At 47.9% G+C, this 9,780-nt stretch overlaps 1 protein-coding gene across 1 annotated transcript; it reads right to left on the bottom strand.

The window, feature by feature from the left end:
• Window positions 1-4,126: 4,126 nt before the first annotated feature.
• On the bottom strand, window positions 4,127-5,139 carry ODF1 (outer dense fiber of sperm tails 1). Its single transcript, XM_051785354.1, has 2 exons — window positions 4,764-5,139; window positions 4,127-4,580 (listed from the first exon to the last, which is right to left on the bottom strand). Exons 1-2 carry the CDS (start codon window positions 4,991-4,993, stop codon window positions 4,271-4,273), a joined length of 540 nt encoding a protein of 179 aa, XP_051641314.1. The 5' UTR covers window positions 4,994-5,139; the 3' UTR covers window positions 4,127-4,270.
• Window positions 5,140-9,780: the final 4,641 nt, after the last annotated feature.

Here is a 9,780-nt window from a genome sequence, read left to right as displayed (position 1 = left end):
GGTCAGGGAAGGTGGATTTTTGACACTTTCCCCAAGATGATGGAGTTTTCCTCTTGTCTCTGCACAGTGACTCACACTCCTGGGCATGTAAATATCTCTGCGTTTCTCCAAGGAGATTAGCTGTGTAGCTGTTCACAGTAACAGTGCAGTTCTGCTGTGTAAAGTTGTTGTCCAGGGAATTTAGAGGGAATAGAAAGTGCTCAGGACCTGCCATGAATGGGGCCCAAGTGCTGGAATTAGAATTTATTTCTCTCTTTTCAGTGTCCTGCTTTCCCTCCCTGCTCACAAACGTTGGGCTCTGGCAGAGTCTGTCCCGGTGGCAGCCCAAAGTGCTGGATCCCGCTGGATCCAGTGCTTTGCCTGGTGTGGGGCTGCTCATCACTGGGCTGTGAGCACACTGATGAGTACTTCCAGCCCCTCTGTCTTCCCACTGACGTGACTTTTGGCTCTAAGCCTTCTTGAAATGTTTGTTGGTCCATAGCCAGATGCTCTGGGTGGTGTTCCCAGTTCTGTGCTTGCAGGCACTCAACCCCACACCCCACAAACACGGGCACGTGGTGGCCGGTGACCCCCAGCCAACAACCCTAGGGCAAGGGGGACTGTGAGGGATGGGGCGAGTGCTGTCACCACCCAGTCCTGTACTCTGGCTGCTGTGGGCCCTGGCTCAGTTCAGACCTGGGAACCTCCAAAGCTTTGGGGTCCAGATCTCAACAGGGAGGAGATTTTGTTTTCTCTTTTGATAAGTTTTAAAGTGCCATGTGCACTTGTGTGACTGTGAGGCAGAGCCCTGGCAGCTCTCCCTTATGCAGGCTTCTCTGCACATCCAGGTGTAGCTGCAAAAAGCTATGGCAAAAATAAAACCAACAAAAGAAACAAACAAAAAGAAGCTGCATTTTATTTTTCTGGCAAGTTAAAAACTGTTTTAGTGAGGCACAGGGGATGATGATTTTTGGTTTTCAGTTTTTTAATTATAACATTATTGTCACCTGCAGACCTTTAAAAACTACATGCAACACCCAAGGTAGGGACTAGCACAAGGGACCAAAGAGCTGAGACACTTCCTATTATTTATTTATTATTAATGCTGAAATATAGAAGGACAATAGGATGGGGATGATTCACACCATCTACACATAACAGGGCAATTGAGAGGATAACCTTTGGGACAGCAAAGCTTTTTTCACCTTGGCTGAGGTTTCAAGAGAATAAGAAAACCCCACACATCGCCTGTTAAAAGAAAGGTCCAACCTACAGCAACTGAGGTGGAGGGGGACAAATGGGATGCCAGGAGGAATTAGAAGACAGATGGAGATGAAAAAATAACTTTTTATTCCAGAGACCAACGAAGGGACTTGCAAGGCAAAAGGGGAGAAACACGGGCCAGCACCCCATGCTCGTGGAGGTGGCAGCTTCCCGACAGTCACACTGAGCATGCTGGAAGGATCAGCTTACTCATAACCTAAATTCAGTGCAGGATTATTAATGAGGTGACAAGTGCAGGGTCCAGAATGACAACAAATCTACTGAGTTTTCAGTACAGAGGCAGACTTCAAGCCATGGATCCTGGTCTGTCTTCTAAACTCTTAGGGCTTTCTCTAGGGGAGATGAAGGAAAACAGACTTGGAAAGTTTATCTAAGAGACTGAGGTGCCAAACAGCTTAACAGAGACAATGGTTAAATTTAACTTTAAGCACAAACACGACGGATGGATGGATGGATGAAGCTTCTCACCTCATGTGGAGGTGCAGTGGAGGGTGGCTGTGTCGGCCCCACTTGGCTGGCATGATCCCAACAGACTGGCCACCCCAATGCTCCAAGGACAGGGAAAGGAGATGTGAGAAGCAGAGCTGGCCCCTGCAACAGGCATCAACTTACCCTGCCAGACTGGCACTGGCCACCTGCCCAAGCAGCAGCACACAGGAGTGTTGGGAGAGGAAAATTGGCATCACTTCGCACCTTCCCGGGAAGGGACTGCTCTCTCCAGGTTTTCAATAGCTAGGAGAGAAACAGCAGTTCTACACAGCCTAAGCTTGCAGAGCACTGCTTGGCTGCAGGAAATCCCCTAGAAATCGATGACTGAGGAGAAGTCTGGATTTAGCATCCTCAGATGACCTCTCGTTACAAATTCCTTGGCTATTTATAAATGCCTCCATAAGACTAGAGTTCAAGAATGCACTAACATTTAGAACTACAGAGCCAATTCACTATCTCTGGCATCCTCCTCATGCCAGGGAATTCAGAGAGGGTATCTGCTACATGAGAATTGTTAAGATTAGCCCCCAAAATAATTTGTTGCAGCAACACACTGAAGAATACATGAACTCCTGGAAGCCCTTGCTGGGCTGATAACTGGAGTAGAGCTGGGCTGCTGAAGCAAATGAAAGTTGCCTTATCTAGGAGCTGTACTCCAAGGGGGAGAGCTGCAGGATCTGAGGTCGATATAATCCAGTGTAGGAACCTAATGTGGTGGTGGTCTGTCCTGAGGGCTCCTGCACATTCAGGATCACAAAACACAGCTCTGTCTCTTGCCTTCCTCTTCATTTGCTATTTGCATAACAAAGAAAAATACCAGCTGCAGTGCGTCCCAGACTTATCATTTTGTGACACCACCTTCAGCAGGTTTGCTTAGAATAAAATAGTTGTGCCATGAAAAATTTAAAAAAAAATAGTATCTGCCACCTAGTGGCAAATGAATTTGTTTTATGAGAGATGCTGCTGTGAGCATGGCTTGCTTGTTAACGATGGTTTTCCAAAGGTATTTTCTCTTTGCAAAGTCTCAGGTTAGCAGTGTTTGGAGGGTACAGATTTTGGGGTATGGCCCAAGTTGTTAACAGCATGTAGGTATTCACAAAACCAAGTGACTATTCAGTGATTTGCTTCTGTTATGGAAAAAGTCCTAAAGGTTGTCCTACCAGCCCAGACTAGCATTTCACAGGATATAAAACAAATTCAAATTTTTTTTCAGAAAGTCACATCTGTCAGTAAAGTGCTCAGGAGTGTAATTTGGTGTTAGGAGCCTAAGAAGCCTAATTTAGGGACAAGTATGATGAGCATGTGTTAAAGGATAAGCTATAAAGATAGGAGCAGTCATAGCTAGCCCTGTGATTGCTGTGGCACTCGATACATTCTGCAAATCATGGGTAAAGGAGAGGTGTTGAAATACGTTTCCCTTCTGCACACTTAGACAGCTTCTGTAGAAATCATTACAAAGTGCGAAGACCGTATCCCAAAAGGGGTTCAGTTTTATTACTCAGTGGGTTGCTTTGTAGGAAGACAGTCTTCTGCAGCACCCCAGTCCCCATCCCTGCCACCTGCTCTCACAGGAGTCTCCCTTGCAGCCTCCCTGGTGAGGTGTGTTAGGTCTAAACATCCTTGGTCAACATCAGCAGAATCAGGTTACCCGTGCATGGGCAGCCTCTCAATATATGAAGGAAGCATATAAGAAAGAGAGAGACTTTTTACTAAGGCCCGTAGTGACAGGACAAGGGGGTTTAAACTGAAAAAGGGTAGATTTAAATTGGACATAAGGAAGGATTTTTTTATATCGAGGGTGATGAGACATTGTAACAGGTTGCCCAGAGGCCAGGTTGGATGGGGCTTTGAGCAAACTGCTCTAGTGAAAGATGTTCCTGCTCACGGAGAGGGGGGGGAGGCTAGAGTAAATGACCTTCAGAAAGTCCCTTCCAACCAAAATCATTCCATGGTTGTATGGTTCTCTACTGACCCAGCTACACACTAAGCCCATAAAGCTTAAAAATTATTATCAGCTGTTATTTTCCAGCCAGGCAGTCCCTGCAAGAATGAAACCAAGGGGACAAAGAGCACAAGTCGGGTTTTTTTGGGAGAAGGCTTCTCTCCTCAATGTGTTTATCATCAAGGTTTTCTTTCTAGAAACATCCTGCAGCTCAAATGGAAGAGGTTGGACTGAGAGAAGTGTCCTTACAGAAATGTGACTGACCATAGGTGGTGCCTCTCAGCCTTTAAAATCCATGAGATTGTAAGCCCTAAACCTACCACCTCCAGCCCTGCCTTCAGTGCCCAGCAAGTGACCACAGCCACGTATGTCCAAAAACATCTTCATGTTTCCCTTCTGGCACCCCTATGTTTGCCCACCAAACCCCTTCAAATGAGGCTCACACACATCTGCTCAGAGTGCTGTCTTCTTTTTTGGAAGAGGTGAGAGAAGTTGTTAGCACACAGTTAGCAGGACAGACTTAAAGCTGGTGGGTAGAAGGGATGTGGCAGAGGAATGACTGTGCCTGGGTTCAGCTCAGTAGTCCTGGAGCTGAGGGCAGCCCTTGGGTGCCGTTTCAATCTTCATGACGCTGTTGGATTCCAGAGAGTAGGTCACCTCGTCGTCGCTCACCCCTGGTGGCAGGTTGAACTCCTTCATGAATTTTCTGTAGTTACATGTCTTTAATACTGGGGTGTTGCGCTCCTCCCTGTGCTCTGCTAACACCGTCACCTTCCCATCCTTCACCTCCACACTGACATCCCTGGGCTCAAAATCCTTCATGTCGATCAAAGCCAAATGACACTGACTATGAGACGAATTCAATGTCCTGCTAAATCTTTGTATTCTGGAATTAAAAGAAGAGGATAGCCTTTACCTTCCCATTCCCCTTCCAACTTACTTCTCCAAAATGGCTATTTCTCTCCCATCCCACTTATCTGTTTCAACCTTTGCTCCTGATAGCAGTGCCAAACTTCCCTTATCCTACCTTAAAGGGTGCTGATGCTTGCAGAAAGCTGGCAACTGTTACCTGTTGACCCGTCGCTCCACATCCAGCCTTGCGGGGAGGGCTCTTCTTGCCGGGGGCCGGGGTTCGGGCAGTTGCAGGCAGCAGCGGTGACGGGTCATCATCCTCTGCAGGCGGGCTGCAAGCAGCTTCTCACGGAGCAGCTGCAGGCGCAGGTCCAGCAGCCTCACCTGCCGCTGTATCCGCCTCAGGTGCTGGCTGGTGTCTTCCGGAAAGCAACCGCGCGCCGACATTGCCACGCTGCAAAGTGTGTCAGGGCATGAATGAACTCAGGTGCCTCGAGACTTTCATTTGGTGGTGAGCGCGTGAGCAGAGCCACAGGTGCTCCTGCAGCCTTCCAGCAGGCACCCTATGACATCAAGGGTCACAGTTCCACAGTCGCCATGGGAACTGCAGCCCAGCCTGTGCACACCTGCTGCTGCCATCCCCCCATGGACCAGGGGAGCCCAGGGACACAGCCCAGGGGGTTGGGGCACAGTGGGGGGATGTGCACAGTGGCCAGGCAGCAGAGCCACAGAGCCACATGGGAGCATAACTTGGATGTGGTTTCATGCACAATGTTGCTTCGGTGTGGCTGTCCACAATTCCCAGGAATTACATTCACCATCAGCTTTCCACCCCATCATCTCTGATGAAGTGCTGGAGCCCAAGACATGAACCGTATTCCCTCCACATCTGCCAGTGATACAGAAGCTAATCCCAGCCTCAGCAGAACCAACACCCTCGTCTCTCAGGCATCTGCCCAGTGGTGAGCTGGATGATGTGTTATTTTCCCAAGACAAAATATGAGTTTGGCTTATCATTAAATCAAAAGAGACAGCTTATTTTATATTGAAATGTAGTTTCATCCATAAAAAAAATCCCCTTCCTTATGTGTTATTACTTTTGCATCAGTTTTTCAGTGATTTTATTTAAAAGCTGAATTCAAAGGCTGCCAAGTTGTGAAGGGTCCCTTCTGTATGGAGCTTGTACACCTTTCTGATGGCAGTGTTTTGCCTTGAAATCTGACACTCTCTAGTTTCTTTGGCTATACATGAAAGAGTCCTTTAGGAGGTCTCTCTTGCCTGGTGAATCTGAACCCTTTATTTCCCAGAGGGAGTTTTGTTTGCCAAGCCTCATCTGAAGAGATGAGGTCTGGAGAAAACCACTCAAACTGAGCATCCTGACAGAGTACGGACCACGAGAGCCACTACAAAGCAAAGATGCTGAAAACAAGGATGTGTAGCAATGCAAAATTTCTGCAGGGAAAACAACAGCTTGAAAATAATTTGAAGTTAAACCTTCCTGACACGCGAAACTGGGGGGGTTGAGGATTCACCACGAGCACCTCAGGAGACTGAGAAAGGTCTGCAGGCAGGGGTGCCCATAGGGTGCTGACTCCTTTGGGTTGCATCTTTATACTGGGGGATGAGAGCTTTTCCCTGTAGGCATTCGCACCCAGGGAGACTGTTCCCAGACCTGGAGATCATCAGCATGACCCACAAGCAGAGCACTGAGCAGAGGGACCTGCAGGCAAAATAACCTTGGAGGGTGTCACCACACATCTTACATAGAATAACTAGGTGTCTGTGGACACGTATCACTCAAACAGATATCTGCCAAGCTGCTGCTCTTCTCCTCTGCCCTGTTTCCCATCCCATCACCACAGGCAGAAGCACGGCATCCAATAGTGCTCCTGGTGTCCACTGCCATGTGTTGGGAACAGCACAGGCTTTGCCTTATCTTACTATGTCCCAAAACCTCCCAGAAAATCCTGCAGGAGGATGAAACACTGTGTCAGTGAGTGCCCTCTGTGGAATCAGTGAACCCAGGGGTAGCAACACCTGTTTACAGAGCCTTCCCAAAACACTTCTGTGTGGAGCTGTTCATCCCCGGGGGCCCTTTCACACCAGCTGCATACCTGCATTTATATTTGCAATCAGCGCTTAAAAATAATAAAAACTCATTTTTGTAATGAGTTTTGTAATGTATTTTTTCTGAAAACTGGGCTGTAGTTTTTAAACCAAATGGAAATACAGAGCTATGAAAGTAATTTGTAGCCTTGTTTCCTGTTACTGCAGCAGCTAAGCCAGAATTGTATGCTAGCAGCTAGCAGAGTTGCTTTCTTCATACCTTTATTGCTGTTTTTAGTTAAACACCCCTACTTTAAACCTTTGGTCTTCTGGTGCCAATCATTCACTTTGTACTTATAAGGGATGGATAAGTGCCTAGACTAGACAACTCAATAGTTATTTTTCATCTCATGTTTTATGGTATTTCTGTAAAGATCTGCATGGTGATCACCCTCATGACTCCCTTGAGTCTGAGCAGAAGTGGGCACCTGCTGTGGCTGACAAGTGACTCTCTTGATCATAGGTACTTGAAAACAGCTTTGGAGGGCGGCTGCTGCCTCTTTCTAGCACTTAGCACTGTTTGCAGATTACAGCAGCTGAGTATTAAAAATTTAGTTTCAGCATTCTCAGCCCTACATGATCATTTCCAGTAGTGCCCCCACAGAGGACATCTGTGGATGTCATTCTTAGGAAATAGACCTCAAAAGCATTCAGAGGAGAAAGACTGATTTGGTTCTCTTGGCAAACAATGGCAGTGGATGGATTGTCTGGTATCCCTTTCCAGGCTTTCACTCCCTTTGGGTGCTGGCATTACACAGAAACCCATGGTCTTAAAGGTTTTGAGAACTCAGATCCCCCCTCAGCCTGGTACACAAAAACCAACAAATGTTAACAATAAAAATCCCTGAATTACTGATGTTACCTGCTCCTTTTACAGTGAGAGAAATGGGGGACAGGTGGGGAAGTGATAGACCTGCTCAGGTAGATAAAGACAAGGTTTATCACCCACCACCCTTTGGGGGAAAAATGTGTGGCCTGATATTGATACCACAGCAGTGACAGGCTGGATGGAGCAAGTTTTTTCCTTAGAGATGCCAAAGCAACCACCTGGGCCCCTCTGTGCTGGTGAATCCTTTTGAGCCCAGGCTTGACATAGCTCAGTTGGTGGGAGAGAGGTACACAGATGATCCATAAACTGACTTCAGGTTTTGGCTACACACTTCAAACAATCCAGAATGTCTGTCTTGCCACACTCTATTTTCTCTCTGCCTTTTCTCCCAGCCTTCTCTCATAGTCTTGCTTCTTTCTGAAAAGATCATGGTATACTTGGTATCGTCTGCAACATCACTGAGAGTAGATGAATGATGAGGCAGCTAAAGCTATTTTGAACAACTCAGTACTCATTCAGACTTTCCCAGCCCCGAAAAGCCTGCTAGGCCCACACTCTGGACTCATCATTGAGAGTGCATCAGCTTGCAGGGACACAGGGTCTTCCCGAGCCTCCAGGCTATGGGCTACTCCACTCCACTCTCCATAGTGCTTGTTGTGCTAAACTACCCAAACAAAAATAGCCTGTATGGTGCCTTGTGAGAGACATGGTGGCCACAGACTCCATCGGTGGTGGTGGGGAGTCACCTCTCTCCACAAAGCAGAGTTATAGGGAAGTGAAGAATGAGGGTCCCACTTCCCAGCTTCTTCCAGCCTACCTATGGTCTGGGGTGAGGGTAGTCCCTCAGCTACCACCATATGTCACCAGACAAGGACAACACACAATGACACACAAGCTCGCTCTCTGCCATGGCTGTGAGGCCCACTTCCTGAAGGCAGGTATTTTGTCTTAAGGCACCACCATAAGCAGGTAAAAAGACTTTCTGAGGCTGTTGGGTCTCCACCAGAGACCAACATTCACTCCTGCAGAAAACAAGGGAGACTCAAGGCACCTCCAGATCAGGAGAATGAGGAGTACTGCAGGTGGAGCTGCTAAGAAGGCATCTCTTCAGCAAAGCTGGCCCAAGAAGTCACCTGCCTTTGCCTTTAACTCCTTTATCAAGGAAGGATCAGGATGGGAGGGTACCTCTTCCACGGCAGCACCATGCTGCACCACCTCCAGCTACTCCACACGTGAAGCTGGGGAGCTGTGGATGTGGCACAGCAACCAGCCAAATAAATTGGAAGTAGACCCACAGCAGTGTGAAACAGCTTCTCCAAAATGCCTGCTACTTTTTCATCCGTTTCTGAAAATATGCAACGCTGTAATAAAGGGTTGGGCTCCTGACTCATGAGAAGCCATTTGATTTACAGAAACAGTTCATTCCTGAGGCAGGCTAATCTGCTGTGCATTAAACAAGCATTTATTGACAGGCTGCTTCCCACAGCCAGAGCCATGTTCTCTACTCCCCTTCTTCCCCAGCTCCCCTGCATCAGTGTGCTGTCCTGGGCTTGGCTAGCCCCAGGAGGGAGTGGGCTGGATGGCTGACCCGGGGTGAGAGAATCACGCTGGGAAACATCACCCACTATGAGTAATGTTGCTGGTGCCTCTGGGATGTAACAGGAAGAGCTTCATGCTGCAGGAAGATGAGCAGTTCTGTAATTATTTCCTGTGAGCTGTGGGAGAGCTTGCCTGCCCTTCTGGGCATGGAGAGGTAATTATGGACACACACTGGAGGAGTAACCAGCCTCGTGCAGGTGACTTGGCCAACGTCATCCCTGTGGAGCTGGGGACTTCTCAGGCATGGGGAAGTGGCACTCACGTTTCTGTGGGTCTGACTAGCTGGCCTCACTTGAAAGAGGCACCAAACACTTCTGAGGAGGTATGTGGATGAATGGGAATTGTTTTGAGTACAGATCAACTCCGCCTTGAAGGTATGCTGTCCGTCATTTCAAGAACCAACTCAGCTCCATTTCCCTAGGGGAAGGAGGGACTTCTGCCCTAGTGTTACTCCAGCTGCCGGTGGGATAGTTCCAGTACTCCCTCAGGCAAAGAGGATCTCTTAGTGGTTCTCCTTCACTGCAAGTCAGCCGGTGCCATAAATGCAATGTGGAATTGCTGGTGACATGCTGATGCGTGGATGCTCCATATTACTGGGACATGGAGAATCAGCAGGGTAAAACCACTGTGGTATGATGAAGGCTTCAGCTTAATCAGGTCCTTGCCCTGAGAAGTCAAGGTGAATTTTGACTTCTAGTAA

Source organism: Manacus candei, unplaced genomic scaffold (assembly GCF_025592945.1).
Source record: "Manacus candei isolate 608988 ecotype Guabito, Panama unplaced genomic scaffold, ASM2559294v1 h1tg000019l, whole genome shotgun sequence".
NCBI lineage: Eukaryota > Metazoa > Chordata > Aves > Passeriformes > Pipridae > Manacus > Manacus candei.
The sequence above is the reverse complement of the archived record's forward strand: the minus strand, read 5'-3'. Positions and strand labels throughout refer to the sequence as shown.